The 17,601-nt window shown below is 56.4% G+C and overlaps 3 protein-coding genes across 4 annotated transcripts; all 3 read left to right on the top strand.

The window, feature by feature from the left end:
* Positions 1–332: 332 nt before the first annotated feature.
* On the top strand, positions 333–3,924 carry LOC119126680 (fibrinogen C domain containing 1). Its single transcript, XM_037257981.1, has 9 exons — positions 333–459; positions 624–702; positions 1,181–1,293; positions 1,478–1,847; positions 2,211–2,328; positions 2,426–2,562; positions 2,729–2,825; positions 3,060–3,239; positions 3,344–3,924. Exons 1-9 carry the CDS (start codon positions 383–385, stop codon positions 3,604–3,606), a joined length of 1,434 nt encoding a protein of 477 aa, XP_037113876.1. The 5' UTR covers positions 333–382; the 3' UTR covers positions 3,607–3,924.
* Positions 3,925–4,361: 437 nt separating this feature from the next.
* Positions 4,362–8,323, top strand: phf19 (PHD finger protein 19). 2 transcript variants are annotated; one of them, XM_037257963.1, is made up of 14 exons: positions 4,362–4,506; positions 4,874–5,161; positions 5,356–5,437; positions 5,551–5,643; positions 5,725–5,819; positions 5,904–6,052; positions 6,130–6,225; positions 6,397–6,586; positions 6,668–6,735; positions 7,055–7,201; positions 7,292–7,352; positions 7,429–7,493; positions 7,567–7,650; positions 7,752–8,323. In XM_037257963.1, exons 2-14 carry the CDS (start codon positions 4,880–4,882, stop codon positions 8,017–8,019), a joined length of 1,680 nt encoding a protein of 559 aa, XP_037113858.1. In that variant the 5' UTR covers positions 4,362–4,506; positions 4,874–4,879; the 3' UTR covers positions 8,020–8,323. The 2 variants fall into 2 exon arrangements, with proteins under 2 accessions (XP_037113858.1, XP_037113857.1); XM_037257962.1 differs by having other exon boundaries at positions 4,862–5,161.
* Positions 8,324–9,817: 1,494 nt separating this feature from the next.
* On the top strand, positions 9,818–17,307 carry LOC119126654 (disabled homolog 2-interacting protein-like). The gene is made up of 18 exons (XM_037257923.1): positions 9,818–10,110; positions 10,892–11,036; positions 11,116–11,288; positions 11,592–11,863; positions 11,966–12,174; positions 12,240–12,384; positions 12,604–12,748; positions 12,903–13,139; positions 13,217–13,409; positions 13,695–13,924; positions 14,307–14,398; positions 14,472–14,918; positions 15,021–15,265; positions 15,342–15,455; positions 15,667–15,789; positions 15,994–16,073; positions 16,151–16,238; positions 16,351–17,307. The coding sequence occupies exons 2-18, from the start codon at positions 10,899–10,901 to the stop codon at positions 16,519–16,521; spliced, it is 3,102 nt and encodes a 1,033-aa protein (XP_037113818.1). The 5' UTR covers positions 9,818–10,110; positions 10,892–10,898; the 3' UTR covers positions 16,522–17,307.
* The last annotated feature ends 294 nt before the right edge of the window (positions 17,308–17,601 follow it).

Below are 17,601 nucleotides of genomic sequence, written 5' to 3'. Positions count from 1 at the left end.
CTATCACTGCACTGGCATCTCTTCTGGCTCTTTGGCGAGGGCTGGCGTGGCTAAAGTAGCCGCGAGCCGTGCGTTTCTTTTTCAAAGCATCACGGTAGCGGCCGAAAAGGTCCCAGCAGGCCAAAACTCCGATAATTCAGCCTCACGGGATTGCCCAATGATTGCTGTTGACGATTGACTTGCCATTCGTGCCATGCTGTGGTGGCCATCAAGTGAAAATGCTGTGTGAGTGCGTTTGCATGTGTGACAAATAAGTGTGCAGGGTGACACATTGCTCTTGTTAATCCGCACAGATTGGGAGCTAATCTGCGCAGATTGATTTGAGAGCGGCACTTTGTCTCTCTCGCTCTCTCTCTCTATCTGTCTGTCGGCGTCTGTTGTCATGACGATGCGACACTTTGCAGTGGGCGACGTGTCGGATCGATCATCTTTGTCCGGGGTCGTCGGCGAGGCAGACAAGTAAGTCGGTTCGTCAATACTCTGTCCACGGAAGGACCTTCGGGAAAGTTTGGGCTGGAATCGGATGAAATCATGCGCACCTGAAATTGTGACTGGTCTTCTTTCAATGTTACAACACTTTGCTTTGGCCTTCTCTTCTTGTCTTTCCATTTCTTGTCTTTCAGGACCATGCTGAACGACAGCTGGACCGTCATGAACAACAGCAGCTCCGAGCTGGACGGCAGACGAGCCAGCAAGCGCAAGGTACCAAAGAGAGAAAGAGAGAGAGAAAAAGAGAGAAAAAAGTGAGAGAGAAAGAAAGAAAGCCTGACTGAGTGCGTGAGTGAGGCACCAAAGTGAAGAAGCTCTGCCGATTGTCGTCACAGAGAGAGCAAAGTGCACGGAAATTGAACAGCAGCTCAAAATACGCTCCACAAAAAAGTCCCCAAAAGATCCTAAATCGAGGTCAAAGTGGAAGCAGCAAAAAGCTGCTTTGTGTTAATCTGCAGTCAAGTAAGCCAGAGCGGCTGGCGCTCTGCGTGCGTGCGTGCGTGCGTGGCGACGTGACCGACCGACTTAATGCCCGCAGAAGAGAGCGGCACGGGCCAATCCCGATCGACAAATTGGACGAGGCTGCCACGTTTATATCCAAACAGCCTCGGAAACGCTGTCTGTTCGTCGGTCGGTCGGGAAAGAGCGCTCGCTTGGCACCACGTCATTTGCGAACCCTTTTTTGGCTCAGAAATGCTGCGGCTTCCTTCTGCCGGCGCTCCTGCTGGCGCTCGTGGTAGCGGTCGTCACGGCGACGCTCACCGTCCTCTACGGGAAGCACTTGGCTCTACCCTTCATCAACAGGTACGCACGCACAAAAACGCTTTTCACCGAAAAGATCCAGGGATTTGTTTTTTTCTTGGAAGCAAGCCAAAGTTGGGTCAAATTGACCCATCTTACCGGTCCGATTTTTCAGCACTTCGAAGGGTGAACGGCAACTCGAGGCTCCGTTTTTATTCAATGTACGCACGCCATTGTTCTCCTCCAGAGACCGAGCGTCGGCGTCCTCTTCCCCCGTCATCACCACCAACCCCAAAGAGTCGGGCGCGCTGGTGACCGTGTCGCAGGCGGGCGCGGGCGAACCCATCAGCATCTTCCTGGAGCCCGACTGTCCCGACCCCGCCCGCCACTTTGAGCGCTGGGAGGCGCTGCACGCGTCGCTCATACGGGCGTTGAGCGCGCGCAACACCGAAGACTGGCAGGAGATGAGCCGCGTCGGCGCGCTGGCCGAGGAGCTCCGGGCGGCCGCGGAACACGCGCGCGACCTCCGACGGGACGCGCAGAGCTTGAAAAGCGGACAAGGGCTACTGGAGCAGAGACTGGAGCGCCTGCAGAACCAGCAGAACCGCATGGCTCAGGTGGGATGCGCCGGCCGTGGCTTTGGTGAGCCAACAAATCTGACCGCATTCCCATTGATGACTCCCGTCGGAGCCGCATCCATCCGTCCGTCCGTCCGTCCGTCCGTCCGTCCATCCATCCATTTAGTTTTTAGTTTAGTTAGTTACATTCATTCACACATACACACACACATTTACATACATGACATTTACATACATTTAACATGCTGCGTGTAACGCAACGGACATTTAACATAACCTAACATAACATGACACTAACATGACAACGTACACTTCACATAACATAACAACATAACAATCCATCCATGCATTTTTTTCATTCATCATCCATCATTTCAGTTTTTCGAAAATATCGCTGCGCAGGTGCTGTCAGGCGAGCACGCGGGGTTCCTCGGGCTCACTTCGGCTTTGACGGATTCCTTGTCCAGCCTGCAGAGGGAGACAGAGAGTCTGAGCAGACTTCACCGGGACAAACGCCAAGGTAACGCGGTGTGGGGTTTGCAGCGAGCGCGTCGAGTTTGAAGCCCGTCGGCTTTGTGCCCTCCCTCCCTCCCTCTCACGCGCTTTTTCCTCATCAGCTCTCACGCCCAGAGACTGCAGTGAGGTCATGGCGGCGGGAAATTCCCAAGATGGAGTCTATTCCATCTTTCCCGTCCACGTGCCCGATGGCTTCATGGTTTACTGCGACTTGAGCACGGATGCCGGAGGCTGGACCGTACGTGCCCAAAAGTTCTACTTGCATTGCATTCCATTCCTTTAGCTTGACGTTGTCACCGAGCTCCACGCTGCGAGCTCATTAGCCGCTCACCTCGGTGCACATTGTCGCCAGACAGCTAATCGTGCTCATTTGCTGAGTGGGAAAATGCTGCGCGTGCATGCAGGTGATCCAGAGGAGACAGGACGGCTCTGTCAATTTCTTTCGTGGTTGGGATGCATATCGAGACGGCTTTGGAACGACAACGGGAGAGCACTGGCTAGGTTTGAAAGACACGCACGAGCACACCGTCACCTGCTTTCTCTGGCATTCAATGAAGTACAAATTGCCCAGCAATTCAAAGGTCATTCGGTTAAAAATGATGAACTTGGTCTTGAACTTGGGCCTGACTTTTTGAGCCGTACAGCTCCAAAAGTTGCACTTCCACATGTTGAGGCGAGCTGCTGAGATGAAAGGTGAATATTTGCTCCAAGTGTCTTCGCGTCGCGTGTCTTCAGGCCTGCGGAGGATCTACGCTCTGACGCGTTCAGGCGGTTACCAGTTGCGGATCGACATGGCCGACTTTGACAACGCCACAGCCTTCGCTCACTACGCCGACTTCTCGGTGGGCCGAGACTCGGTCAACCCCGAGGAGGACGGCTACCCGCTGGCCGTGGACGGCTACTCGGGAACCGCAGGTAGCGACTCTGACCGGCGCCGGCCGGAGAGCCGAGCCCGGAGGGAGGGCCGAGCCCTTTCCGGAGCGTGTCGGAAGACAAACGCAAGTTTGTGTGCGCCGCAGGCGATTCGCTCCTGAAGCATTCCGGGATGCAGTTCACCACCAAAGACCGCGACCGGGACCAGTCTGAGAACAACTGCGCCGCGTACTACCAGGGCGCTTGGTGGTACCGCAACTGTCACACATCCAACCTGAACGGGCAGTACCTGGGAGGAGGCCACGCCTCTTACGCCGACGGTGTGGAGTGGTCCAGCTGGACCGGCTGGCAGTACTCCCTGAGATTCACCGAGATGAAGATACGGCCCGCGCCTAACACCGACGACTGAGCTTTCGGGCTCCCCCGTCGCCAAAGACACTTGTGGAGATCCGAGCGCTCGTCCACTTCCGCCACGCGAAGCGCTTCGCCGAAGGACGGTTTGTTCCGTTAGCCGCGAGCCTGTTCCTGCGTCGGAAGGTCTTTTGGCATCGCTTCAAAACTTGTCGTCTTGAATGTGTCGAACGTAGAGCCGACGGATTTCTCACAAAAGACTTTTTGGGGTGTTAACTTTTGCATTTGTCTTCATTCTTTGATTTAACCGGACGGCCATTGCATGGGCTCACCGGGGGACGGCCAGTAAAAACAAGATCGCAACGTTCAAAGCGGACAAGGCTCGTCTCGGTTCACTCCAAATTTCAACGATGACCCTCGAAATGGTCAACACAGTCCAAATAGACAAAGCGAGACGTTTGAAAATCGGTTGCGTTGATCAATCTACATGTTATTTTCAAATCGGTGCTCCATTGACTCTAACGTTATGAGCGAGCGACCAGCTCTGACCCAAGATGGCCGCCCTGTGGCGACGCCGCCGCTTCATAGCGCGTTATCTGGTGTATGATACTGCCCATTTAGTAGTTCTTTACCAATTTGATTGCTCGATGAACAGTCATAAAAGAAATGCCCTCCATTTTCACATTTACTTTTACAGAAGGTACATTTGTTCTGGGAAATCTGGGGAAATGAAGTAATCGGTGGTCGACTCTGACGACTGTTGATGGCGTAGGTCGTGACGTCTCGTATGTAAATAAGGGACAACCCAGGGTGTGTTTGGCGGGAAAAGCAAAAACGGGGGGGGGGAAAATGGCGATGGTGGACGTTCGAAGCGGACGCCTGACAGCGGCGTAAGCACACCGACAAGAAAACGGGACCAAAGCACAGGAGAGAGAGAAGGCAGCGACGCGTCTACACGGTAACGTGTTTTTCTTTTCGAACAAAATGTTCACTTGTGTGTCGTTATTAAAAACCGCCCACGTCACGCAAGTTCCGTAAAGTAAGTTGAGGCGGTAAACCATGTGGCGTTCGACGGAAGGCGAAACACTGCAAGCATCACGTCAGTTGCCAGATGAATCTTAACTTTTGAATTTGTTTGAACTGCTTTCAATTTCAAATACGTAGATCTCGTAGTGTCACTTCAGGCGTACAGTGAACCAATTCAGCAGGTCATGAAGATTAGGAGCGCGCGCGAGGCCGACACAATGACTAGTTGCCACACGGTCCCGGTGTAACTGTAGTTCCTCGTTGATGAGCTCATGTGACGTGTTTAGGATGTCAAACAGGTCGGCATGTTTGAGGACGTGTTTGAAGTGGAGCCTGTGGCACCTGTGCGCTGGGAGGAGAGCGAAGATGAGGACGACGAGGCCGGGCCGGAGGACGGCGGGGCCGGGCCGGAGGACGGCGGGGCCGGGCCGGAGGACGACGGGGCCGGGCCGGAGGACGACGGGGCCGGGCCGGTGGACGCCGGGCCGGAGGACGACGGGGCCGGGCCAGACTCCGGCCTCAGCGTGGGCCAGTTTGTGCTCTGTCATTGGTCGGACGGCCTTTACTACCTGGGCAAGATTCTCAGGGTAACCTGCCTGCCTGCCTTCCTTCCTGCCAGCATATTGAACATGTTTCATCCTGGCACGGGCTGTGTCATTTTGTGCGATGCGAACGTCATTTGGCCTGGCTCGCACGTGGGCAGCTCCCCTCTTGCCTGGGCCTTTGCGACGCGCTCCTTTTTTTGCCGCGTGCACGCAACTCTGCTCTGATTTGCGCGCAGCTCAGCCCATCGAGACCTAGCTGCTTCGTCACCTTTGAGGACAACTCCAAATTTTGGGTCCTGTGGAAGGACATTCAGCACGGTGAGACGTGCGCCGGCGGAGAGACTGACGGACCGACCGACCGACCGACTGACTGGTTGGAAAAAGTTTGCCGTCTGTAAGTGCAACTAAGGATCGATCCGATGGCATTGCAGCCGGCGTGCCTGGGAAGGAGACCCGCTGCTCGGTGTGTCTGAAGGTGGCGCCAAGATCCGAGCCGATCCTCATTTGCGGAAAGTGCGGCATAGGTGAGCACGGATGTTTGCGTCCGAAAGGCGCGGCGCGGCTCCCGACCCATCGCCTCGCCTCTCTGTTGGTCTGTCTGTCAGGTTTCCACCGCAAGTGTCACGATCCTCCCGTAGAGGACAGCGGTGATGCGAGTCCCTGGTTCTGTCGACGTTGCGTCTTTGCCCTGGCCGTCAGGGTACTGGACCGCTTGCCCTGCGCCTGCCTTGGTGAAGGCCCTGGTGCGATGAGGAATGACGTCACTTTCCTTGCCCTCCCACAGAAAGGGGGTGCTTTGAAGAAGGGGCCCCTGGCCAAAGCTCTGCTCGCCATGAAGCAGGTGCTGTCCTACGACCCGGATGCGCTCCAGTGGGACTCTCTGCACCGCACCAATCAGCAGCAGTCTTACTGCTACTGCGGAGGCCCTGGAGAGTAAGAGCCGCGTGCGTGCTGGTGACATGGCTGCTGGTGTGGCGGGCGGTGACCTGGCCGCTGGTGTGTGCACACAGGTGGTATCTGAAGATGCTCCAGTGCTTCCAGTGTCGGCAGTGGTTCCACGAGGCGTGCACGCAGTGCTTGCAAGAGAGCATGATGTTTGGAGACAGGTGAGTTGAGCACACAACAACAACAACAATGTCCTTTGCGCAAAAGGGACCCAGCCGTGCCATGCCGTGAAGGCCGGACTGCCGACTCTGCGGCACGGACTCTGACCCGCGGTCTGCCTCGTAACTGGGTCCTCTCTTTCTCTCGCTCGCTCGCTCCCTCCCTCCATCCAGGTTCTACTTGTTCGTGTGTTGTGTCTGCAACAAAGGTTCGGAGCACGTGCGCCGTTTGTCTCTTCGCTGGGTGGACGCGGTGCACCTGGTTCTCTACAATCTGTCGCTGAGCAACAAGAAGAAGTACTTTGAACTGGAGGAAATCGTGACCTTTGTCAACACGCACTGGCAACACTTGCAGCTGGGAAAGGTAGCCGAGGATAGCGAGCGTTGGCGGGCCGCGGCGCAGCGCCAGCCCAGCCCGGCCTTGACCTTCTGCTTGCGTGTCTAGTTGTCGAGCACTCCTCCGGCAGACAGGGGGCAGCACCTGCTCGACGCCCTCAACAAGTACAAGAGCAAGTAAGCCGGCGCTCTGCTCGCACTCGATTTTGTCCGCAAAGCTCCTGCGCCCGCCGCTCAAGGTTTGCTGTCATTGGCACCTTCCCATCAACGACACCTTCCCATCTCTGACGTGTTCTGCAAACACAAAACGTTTGAAGGCCATTCCCCGACCAATCCACGCCTAACGGATGGCTTTGCCACAGCCCTAAGTCAGCTGACCATACTTTAGCCATCCATCTGTGTTGCTGCGGCGCAATGCACGATGGGGTTTCCCTCCACTCGGCTTGTTCGACATTTTCCTTCTTTTCTTTCCCCCCTTTTTTTTTTTCATGTGTAGGTTCCTGTGCGGGAAAGAGATTAAAAAGAGGAAGTGCATCTTTCGTCTAAGGGCGCGCGTTCCTCCCACGCCGCCCTCCAAACTTTTCCCCGAGCGTGCTCACGGCGAGGGCGCTCCGGGCTGCAAGAAGGCCGTGGGTCGCAACAGGTAACCGCCGCGACCTTCTCCGAGCCTAACGTGGGCACCTCAACACGCCCCCCCCCCACCTCCCCCCCCCGTGTGTGTGTGCGTGTGCAGCACTTCATCAGAGAGGAGAAAGAGGAAGTCCAAGTGGTTGTTGGAAGACGCCATCCCTGATGTTAGGACACTTGCTTACTTTCAAGCGCTCTTCTTGGTTTGCTCTTGAAACCAAGCGTCTATGTTTGCGTCCGTAGAATGATCATCACCGCATGGCCGCCATATTTGACTTCACCCTGGACCAACTGCACAAGCTTAGCAGGTGGCACGCACCAGCGCATGAGCGCGAGCAAGCGAGCCGTGTAGACGACGCTGACCAGAATGTCATGTTGTAGACGAACGTCGGGTGCGGATGGAGACTCGGCAGACGTTTCCACGTCGGGTTCCGTCAGTGCCGGCGGCTCCTTTGGGCCAGCCAGGTACGAGCCTCAAAGGGAGGCGGGCGTCAGCCACTGGAAATGCCCGTTGAACTGGCCCGGCCAGCGCGGCCTCGTTCTCAACTTTTGACCTGTGTCTTCAGACCAAAGGTAGGCAGCAGCAAGAGGAAGTTGCCGAGCTCCGCCTACAAGCATTTGGCCGAGGAGGCTCCCGTAAGCGCCGAGGAAGGCCCGTATCCCGCCGAGCCGTATCCCACCGAGCCGTCTCCCGCCAACCCGTATCCCGCCGAGCCGTCCCGCTACATGTCTCGCCTGCACTCGCGTTCCCGCGTGCTGGCGCGCCGTGTCACCGCAGATGGCGCCCTGCAGTACCTGCTGCAGTGGGAGTGGGAGGGCTCGGCACCTTACTAGCGATTTGAGGACCAACCAGAGAAAAACAGCTCAAGCAAACCGGGATAATCATTCTGCCAGCTTCTAATGTGTAACGGGCCAATTTGCTTGAGTGATCCAAGCAGTGGCGGCTGATCATCAGAGGCCGCTACGTATAAAATGTACATAGAAAATATATAGAACTAATATAATGTGTGTGTGCAGCACGTGTAGACGCGTATAAAATGTGCTGATGTGTATATATAATATAGCGGCGCTTCATCCAAAATGTTTGCTATCCGAAACAATGAAAGCTAAGAAAACGGACGTAGCGTTTTGACTCGGATGTGATAAAAAAAAGTTCAAGTCCCAATGATCGTCACACACACATCTGGGTGTGGTGAAATTTGTCCTCTGCATTTGACCCATCCCCGTGTGATTTTGATCCATCCCCTGGGGGAGAGGGGAGCAGTGAGCAGCAGCGGCGCCGCGCTCGGGAATCATTTGGTGATCTAACCCGAATTCCAACCCTTAATGTGATGGCCTGAGCGCTGTGGGTGGAAGGAATGACTGCCATTGACAATCAATAGACAGTGTCCATTTGGTCATTTCTCATTTGAAGTGTTGCGAATGCGACTTGTGTTGCTATGGTAACCGCACTCTTGGGCCTGTTGAACTGTCAGCAGCAATAAACCCGTTGCCCTTTGACCTATGGCTCGTCTTTCCTCATCTGCTCCAAAGTCAATATTTATTTGTGTGAGTTATTGAGTACATCTCAAGTTCAGAAGAGTCATTCGTGCGAGTGAGGAGCATGCACGCGTGCGGTGAGAAGAATAGGAAGTCATCTGCTTCAGGTGCTTCCAAGTGTCAAGTGAGCGCGACTGTCCAAGAGGAAGTCATCTGCTTCAGGTACTTTCAAGTCAAGTGAGTCTGTCCAGACGTTCTTTTTCTTCTGACCTGACCGATTGACAGGCGTGTCATTTGTGTCCTTCCCCTGTCTGCAGAAGCGGCTCCCGCTCCAAAGTCTTTGGCACGGATGACGGCAGGCGAGAGCAATCCACCCACATAATGAGCGTCGCAGGTGCGGGTGGCGTCAACTCCAGTTCCCGTTGCTCGCGTTTTTTGTTTTGTGCATTTGACTCGGCCCTTTGTTTTGGGTGTCGTCCCACTGTCGACGGCTAGGTGGGGGCGGGCGCCAGATTTTGCCGCCGGACACAAAAATGGGACGTTTTTGCTCGAGATGATCAAATCCCGATGATCAACGAAGCTTTCCACGCCCTCAGAAAGTGGCAGCTTCTAGTTTCATCTTATAATGCACTGGGAAAAAGAGCATTTGGAAACAGGATTGACACACTGTACAATATATTGGCGTTATCCATTGCTCTCGCTCTCTCTCTCTCAAATCATCAAGGCTCGAAATAAGCAGTTTGGCTTCGCAGTCAGTCCCGTGACATGAACAGATAGATGTTTGATTGACGTCCATTTGCGGCATCGGGATAGTAAGTCCGAAAGTAGAATTTGGACTCACTTCACTGGTTCTTTTATCTCAAACCAAATATTTTAGGTTGCATTACCTGACATGTTTCGGCTTGTACTTCCGCCTTCATCAGAGTGAACCAGTGAAGTGTCAAGTCAAGTTGATTTGTATAGCCCTAAATCACAAGCAGTCTCAAAGGGCTTCACATAGACAAAAATTGACAATTATTCTCAAAGCATCCCCTGATCTTAAGCTCCCAAGTGATTAACAAGTAAAACCAAAATGAACTTAGTACAACTAGAATTTGGACTCAGCCGAATATTGACTGACTGACTGACTGACTGACTGACTGACTGACTGTCAACGTCGTCGCTGGATGATGCCCTTGCGCAGCAGCTGCAGTCTTTCAAAGATGGAGGGAGGGAGAGAGAGAGAGGAAGTAGGGCAGCATCCGTGATGGGAGGGGCCGCGCGCGCGCGGCTGGAGCCCCCAGCATCAGCAGCTAGGAGACGCGTGCGCGCGCACGCACAGACAGACAGACAGACAGGATCAGCAGGTTTGTCTTTCTTGGGGTCCTGTTTGCTTGAGAATAGCGCGGGTGTGTAAACCTTCTCCATCTCTTTCTCCTCCTCCTCTTCACCTGCACAGAATGCTTTGTGAGTACTTCTCTTTTGTCCTCTCGATCGACACGCTATCTGCAGTGCGTGCGCGCGCGCACGCGCGTGCATCGAGCGCGCTGCCTGCCGTGTTAGCATGCGGCTAGGCTAGGCCCCCCGCTTTTAAGCAACGCCAAGGCAAAAGTCAACCTGTGCGTTGCTGCTCGATCGGCATGCCTCCAAACCTCCACGACTGTAGGCGTGCGCGTGCGCTCGCTCGCTCGCGTGTAAGAAATACTGTCCCTGCCCGGGTGCCCCCCCCCCCCCCCCGCCCCTACGCCCGCCTGCCCGTTCGCCTTCCTCCTCTTCAATACGACCTTTAGAAATGCAAGCGTTCAACTCAACTTTACGTTTGAGGTAACCTGAGATGGGCAACTCATTTTCCGACATCCCATAATGTTCATATTCGATCGAATCAATGGTATTATGTAACTTGAGAGTACCCTAATAGCATTTACGCTGTGGCATGTTTACATGACTTAATTGTAACCCTTTCCACGGCATAAAAGAAACATTTTGATGTTCTATTGAATGTCAATGTATATCCCATCCATTTCTAATTCATGCAATACATTGACTTGCAACGGGCCCTTTGACGCCAATTGTCAGAAGTAGCTGGCTCTAAAAATAATGCCGTCAGAATTGCTTCCGGAGGCCTTTTGGGTGCTCATCCCGCGTCTGCCCCCTGATCACGTTTCCGCCGTCAGACACAAATGGGTCAAGGCGGGCCGGGCTGGAGCCATCCGGACGCGCCATGTCCAGACGCTTGTTTTGTGCGCAGGCGTGTGATGCGTCGGCCGCGCTGCGCTCGTCAGGAGTCGGTGTTAAGCGGCGGAGGGGTGACCTCTCTGGAGCTGAAAATGGACCAATCGGTGATCATCAAACCCGTTCACTCGTCGCTTCTGGGCCAGGACTACTGCTTTGAGGTCAGAGGCACGGCGGGGGTGGGCGGGCTGGCCATCGGCGGGTAGGCCACTCTCACCCTGCGCCGCGACCCGTCGGCAGGTGACCACCGCGGCGGGGACCAAGTGCTTCTCGTGCCGCTCAGCGGCCGAGCGGGACAAGTGGATGGAGAACCTGCGGCGAGCTGTGCAACCCAACAAAGACAACAGCCGACGCCTGGAGAACCTTCTGACCTTGTGGGTCATCGAAGCCAAGGACCTGCCCGCCAAGAAGAGGTGACCGTTGGCCGGTGGCGGCGGCCGCTCACTCGGCTCAGCTCGGACTTTGCTCGGTCCTGGAGGATGCGTGGCGGCACGTGTGTTTTGTGGACTCGGAGAAGGCGTTGGTCCCGACCGTGTCCCTTATGTGTGTGTGTGTGTGTGTGTGTGTGTGTGTGTGTGTGTGTGTGTGTGTGTGTGTGTGTGTGTGTGTGTGTGTGTGCGCTTCAAGCTCTAACTTTGTTGTGGAGACCACTCACACCGACTCCCTCCCTCCCTCCCTCCCTCCCTCCCTCCCTCCCTCCGGCCTGCTGTGCGCAGGTACTTCTGTGAACTTTGTCTAGATGACAGCCTGTACGCACGCACGTCCTGCAAGATGAAAACGGACAACATCTTTTGGGGCGAGCGCTTCGACTTCAGCAGTCTGCCGTGCGTCAACGCCGTGACGCTGCACATCTACAAAGACACAGACAGGAAACGCAAGAAGGACAAGAGCAGCTACGTGGGTCTGGTCAACATCCCTGTCGTCGCGGTGACGGGCAGACAGCTGGTGGAGAAGTGGTACACGGTCAGCATGCCCAGCACCATCAGGGGTGAGATATGTATATTTGGGCACGCTGGCCCGCCAGCGGCCTTTGCGGCAGGATCCGGAACGTGACGCGCCGCTGCATCGGTTTCCGCGCCCGGGTCAACAGGCAAGTCGAGCGTGCCGACGGTGCGGGTGAAGGCGCGCTACCAGAGCGTAGCCATCCTGCCCATGGAGCAGTACAAAGAGTTTGCCGAGTTCATCAGCGCCAACTACTTGCTGCTGTGCAACACGCTGGAATCTTCCATCGGCCTGCGAGCCAAAGAGGAAGTGGCGGCGGCGCTGGTTCACATCCTGCACAGCACCGGCAAAGCCAAGGTAGGAGCCCCGCCCGCCTGCCGGCCTGCCCCCGGCACGCACCCCCTGACGCTCGCCGTCGACAGGACTTCCTGACGGACTTGATGATGTCGGAGGTGGACCGTTACCGGGACAACGATCAGCTGATCTTCAGAGAGAACACCCTGGCCACTAAAAGCATTGAGGAATACTTGAAGCTGATTGGACAAAAGTACCTGCAGGACGCGCTGGGTACGCCGTGGATGGGTGGGCGGGTGCAGGCCGGCTGCTCGGTTGGCTGGTTGGCTGGCTGGTTGGCTGGCTGGCTGGCTGGCTGGCTGGCTGGCTGGCTGGCTGGCTGGCTGGCTGGCTGGCTGGCTGGCTGGCTGGCTGGCTGGCTGGCCGGCTGGCTGGCTGGCAGCACGCACTCCGACACCAAGCGAGGCTGACGCGTACGTTGCCTGTGTTCAGGCGAGTTCATCAAAGCTCTGTGCGAGTCGGACGAGAACTGCGAGGTGGACGCGTCTCGCTGCGCCGGCTCTGAGCTGGCCGAGCATCAGGCCAACCTGAGAATGTGCTGTGAGCTGGCCTTCTGCAAGATACTCGACTCCTACAGGTCTGGCCCGCACGCACGTACCCGGGACACTCAGACAACCACAGCGGCGGCGCATCCGTGCGCCTCCGTGCGCTCAGACCCAGCCATTCAGCCATTCACTCACTCAGCCGCGCCTCCACGCCAAGTGACTGACGGCGCGGCGCGCCCCCTACAGGGTGTTTCCTCGGGAGCTGAAGGAGGTTTTTGCCTCGTGGCGTCAGGAGTGCAGCAACCGCGGGAGAACAGACATCAGTGAGCGCCTGATCAGCGCCTCGCTGTTCCTGCGCTTCCTGTGTCCGGCGGTGATGTCGCCCTCGCTCTTCGACCTGACGCAAGGATACCCCGACGAGCGCACGGCTCGCACGCTGACGCTCATCGCCAAAGTCATCCAGACGCTGGCCAACTTCAGCAAGTGAGTCCGTCTGTCCGATCGTTCGCCGGCCGGCTGGCCAGCCAGCCCGGCGTAACGCCTGCCCGCGCCGCTTTTAGGTTCGGCACTAAAGAAGAATACATGCTCTTCATGAACGACTTTGTGGAGCTCCAGTGGAGCAACATGCAGCGATTCCTGCAGGAGATCTCCAACCCCGATGGACTCAACCACACCGGCGCCGGCTTTGACGGATACGTCGACCTGGGCCGGGAGCTGTCCTGCCTGCACACCTTGCTCGCTGAGCTGGACCAGGTGACCGACCGAGCGTTCGGAGGAGGGAGGGGGGGTTCCAAACAGGTACCAGGGGTGACAGGGGTGGGTGACACGCAGGAGAAGCTTTCGCTCGTGCTCAGCGTACATGACAGACTGTACACGCGACAAAAGCGGCCGGACGCTGGCCAGACGTTCAGTCGGCTGATGTGCGTGGCGCAGCTGCAAATTTGCTCAGGTGTTAGGCATGACCTTCTCGATGCAGGAGGAGCCTTCGGCCGGGTGGCACCCAGGTGACACGTCCGCCTTTCCCTGTGTCCTCCTCAGTCCTGCCTGTCCAAGCTGAGTCCGCTTCCTCGGATCCTACGGGACGTGACGGCGGCTCTGGCCAACCCCGGGGGCGGGCCTTATCCCGGGAAAGCCTCCTCGCCCGAGCAGCAATTGTCGTCCCCGCCACCGCCGCCGCCGCCGCCTCTGTCGCCGCCGCCCCTCTCGCCTCCTCTGGCAGCATGCAATCCCTCGCTCGGCCAGCAGTGCGGCGTTGGACCGGACGGAGGGTTAGTCCCCATACCTGTGTCAGCAACCGCCTCACCAGCGCAACGACACAGCCCAGATGGGAAGGGCCGAGCCGAGCCAGCTGCCGGCAGCTGGTCACCAGCCGGTGAGCAGCTATCGGCAGCTGCCGGCAGCTGATGACCGACTGGCTGTCGGTCTCGGCTGCGGCTGGGGTGGCGGAGTGGGTTGCGCGGTACCGAAGGTTCGCGGGATTGAATCTGGGCTGGGTTGTTTTGTTTCGTCCTGATTACGTAACAGTGCCACGCGTATTCCATTCGCGCTCGATTGACCTCTTTGCTATGGGAAACACGTGCGAAGCCATCGCAGCACCGCCGTTAGCAGAATGGCCGAGCTTTCCGTAAATAACGACGGAATTTGTCGCAGGTTGGTGGATTTCACCAGGCTACCGTCGCCCACGCCTGAAAACAAAGATTTGTTCTTTGTCACAAAAGGTTCCAGCCTTCAGCCTGCGTCAGGTGACCTTTCATCTTTGGCCCGAGCCTCGTCCGTCCGTGACAGCTGAACTCGCGTGTCTGTCGCTTGTCGTAGGCCCGCGCGGCTCTCCGGCCCCGAGCTCCTCCTACTCGGAGCCCAACGACGACGCGGCGTTCGCCAGAGCGGGCCAGGAAATGAGCAGTGCGGAGGGCCGGAGCCTGTCTCTGGTGGACCTGCAGGATTCCTTCCCCGGTGACGCGGCGGATGACAGCCAATGGCAGCGCAGGGCGGGGCTGCTGCCGTTGTCCTTCCAGAACCCCGTCTATCACATGTCGTCGCGGCAACCCCGCCGGGCCGAGGCCGCGCCCTCCGACGGCTGCTCTGCGACTTTGCAAGGCGGGGATGAGCGCAACTCGGCCGCTGCGCCCAGATCCGCCTTCCTCACCCAGATGCAAGTGGGCGCGGCCTCCGGGGGCGAGCGAGGAGAGCGTCTGTCGGCCGTGTCCAGCAGCAGCAGCGGAGAAGAGCAAAACAGAAGAGCGCTCTCGGAGAACATCACAAGTAACATTTTTCTTTCCTTGTCACCAATGCGACGAATGCTGCCGACCTACCTACCTTTGAATGTCCGTGCGAGCGAGGGTTGACGCCCCGCTCTCGCCCAAGGTGGCGCCGCGCCCCCCCGCCAGAGCTGCACGGGTCCTCAGCGTCGCATCGACCAACCGCCGCCGCCCTCGGCGGCGCCGCCGCCGCGGGGCCGCACGCCGCCCAGCATGCTCCCCCCTCGCCCCGCCTCTGGGAGCATGATGTCGTCCAGTCCCGATTGGCCCAGCAGCGGACACTCGCGACTGCGCCAGGCCTCGTCTTCGTCGAAAGGAGACAGTCCCGAAAAAGTGCGGCCTGCCACCAAGGTCAGTAGCGTGGCAACCTGGCCGGCCCGTACCGCGCACGCTGAACCTCGACACGGTGGCGCGTGCGTTTGCCCAGGCGCCGTCTCCATGCGCGTTGGACCGTACGGCCGCCTGGCTTCTCAACATGAATTCTGCCTCTTCCTACGCCGAGACGGAAGACGACCGTCATGACGATGCCCTCATCGACAAGGTAACCAAGCGCCTGCCAACCTGCCACTGAACACCTTAACCGAGACACACCTAATTCATGGTTGTGTGTGTGTGTGTGTGTGTGTGTGTGTGTGTGTGTGTGTGTGTGTGCGTGTGCGTGTGCGTGTGCGTGTGCGTGTGCGTGTGCGTGTGCGCGTGCGTGCGTGCGTGTGTGTGTGTGTGTGTGTGCGCGCGTGTGTGCGCCTGGACAGTACCAGCAGGACATTGCATTGCTGCAGGAGAAACTTCGTGTGGCGGCCCTGCGTCAGGAGGAGTGTGAGGCCCGGCTCCTGGTTCAGGACCAGCAAAACCAGCGTCTGCTGCAGGAATATCAGGTAGGTGCAGCCCATCTTCTATTTGGCTTCCGGCCGCCGCCACCGCACAGGACACTGGCTTCATTTCTTCACTTCCAATACACACAAAAGCACAGCATGCATGTACTATGTTGAACTTTTTTTTTTCTTCAATCAATCAATCAATCAATCAATCAATCAATCAAGCCGTCAAAGCTTTTTGAGCCACGTGTTCATGCGCTTCAGGCTCGACTGGAGGATACAGAGAGTCGGCTGAGGAGGCTGCAGGATGACAAAGATCTCCAGATGAACAGCATCATCAGCAGGTTCACTACTCGTGTCTACGTGCCTGCGTGCCTGCGTGCCTGCCTAGGAAGTGACACACACCCTTTGACCCGAGCAGGTTAATGGCAGTGGAAGAGGAGCTGAAGAAAGATCATTCCGAAATGCAGGCTGTGGTTGACTCCAAACAAAAGATCATTGAGGCACAGGTCTGTCTGTTTAATACGAGGGTGAGCGAATGGCACGCTCCCTTTGTCAAAACAAACAAAACACATTTGCCATTCTGACAATATGTCGTCATGATACCAATGTGTCGATCAGGAGAAGCGGATGGCAAATCTGGACGCTACCAACAGTCGCCTGATGGCGGCGCTGGCTCAGCTGAAAGAGCGCTACGGCGTGACATCACAGAGGAACGGTTTGTCTCCTAGCAACACATCATCGCTGCAGATCACAGAAAACGGCGAGTTTCGCAATTCGGATCATCGCTGAGCCGGCCGGCTACAGGCCGGCGGCAGCGACAACTGCAAGTGGGAGGTTCCCTAGCAAGTTGGTACGCACGCACGCACGCACAAGCACACACCAAGAAGAACGTTAACCACTCCACATCAGCGTCTGACATTTCCCGTTTGCACGAGCGCTCGCTCGCTTGCCTTCCTGTGGCGCTCCACCAGATGCTTCAAGGAAGGCAGGATTCAACATTTGCGTTCAGATGCAGCAGTGAAACAAATCAGTCAGGCAGCCAGCCAGCCAATCACATCGCATTGACCATTTGAAAAAAACCCACATTGTTTTGGTTGTGTCATAGCACTCGCGGCAAGCATCCCTGTTGCAAGAGGCTCTGCCGATCTGACGGAATTTAGCCGCCTGGTCTTTGTGTCTTTGTCAAAGCTTTTCATTGTGCAAGTCGCCATCAACACCAGAGAGACTTGAATAAAGTATGGCAGCCAGCCAGCCAGCCAGCCAGCCTGCCAGCCAGCCAGCAGCATCGGTCAGTGTGCTTTCTTGCTCTTGGTAAAGCCAGGCACAAGTCACCAAACGGTGGTGGCTTTTTATTCAAGGCAGGAAGTGACGTGTATATAATATAATAATAATATATATATATTATAATATGTAAATAAATACCATCAATGTCTATTAAGACACTAAAAGTTGCCGGAGCACATTTTGTTTTGAAGGGCTGCTGTGTTTTAACAAGGAAAGACCGATGTGCTTATGGATGAAGATGACTTGTACTTGTGCTTGTGAACAGTAAAGAGGAGTGAGTGCTTGTGCAACTGAGGTTATTGCTTTTTATTCAAAAACAATAGACTGGCACATGGGTCCTTGACCGGGCGTCGACCCCAAGCCTCGCGCGGTGAAAGCGCCGCAGCCTAACCACCGGAGGGAGCATCAGGACACTTTAGAAGAGAATGCAACACATCACTTCAAACTTCCATCCAAAAGAACACCTTATTTGGGGGAATGAGATGAAAATGTTCCCACACTGAGGAATGTTTCCTTCCCTTTTCTCGCAGGCTCCATGAAAACGGTTCGTTTGCAAAGAATCTCGTACTGGAGCACAGAAACTCG

Source organism: Syngnathus acus, chromosome 9 (assembly GCF_901709675.1).
Source record: "Syngnathus acus chromosome 9, fSynAcu1.2, whole genome shotgun sequence".
NCBI classification, from domain to species: domain Eukaryota; kingdom Metazoa; phylum Chordata; class Actinopteri; order Syngnathiformes; family Syngnathidae; genus Syngnathus; species Syngnathus acus.
Note: the sequence above shows the minus strand (reverse complement) of the source record. Positions and strands in the feature narration are given on the sequence as shown.

Coding starts and splice junctions, on each gene's coding strand:
- LOC119126680 (XM_037257981.1), top strand. CDS start 383: ATGACGATGCGACACTTTGCAGTGGGCGACGTGTCGGATCGATCATCT. Junction 1,294..1,477: donor GCTCTACCCTTCATCAACAG/GTACGCACGCAC, acceptor GTTCTCCTCCAG/AGACCGAGCGTCGGCGTCCT. Junction 2,563..2,728: donor CGGATGCCGGAGGCTGGACC/GTACGTGCCCAA, acceptor GCGTGCATGCAG/GTGATCCAGAGGAGACAGGA.
- LOC119126654 (XM_037257923.1), top strand. CDS start 10,899: ATGCGTCGGCCGCGCTGCGCTCGTCAGGAGTCGGTGTTAAGCGGCGGA. Junction 12,385..12,603: donor GTACCTGCAGGACGCGCTGG/GTACGCCGTGGA, acceptor GCCTGTGTTCAG/GCGAGTTCATCAAAGCTCTG. Junction 15,456..15,666: donor ACGATGCCCTCATCGACAAG/GTAACCAAGCGC, acceptor GCGCCTGGACAG/TACCAGCAGGACATTGCATT.
- phf19 (XM_037257963.1), top strand. CDS start 4,880: ATGTTTGAGGACGTGTTTGAAGTGGAGCCTGTGGCACCTGTGCGCTGG. Junction 5,644..5,724: donor TTGCGGAAAGTGCGGCATAG/GTGAGCACGGAT, acceptor TCTGTCTGTCAG/GTTTCCACCGCAAGTGTCAC. Junction 6,226..6,396: donor AGCATGATGTTTGGAGACAG/GTGAGTTGAGCA, acceptor CCCTCCATCCAG/GTTCTACTTGTTCGTGTGTT.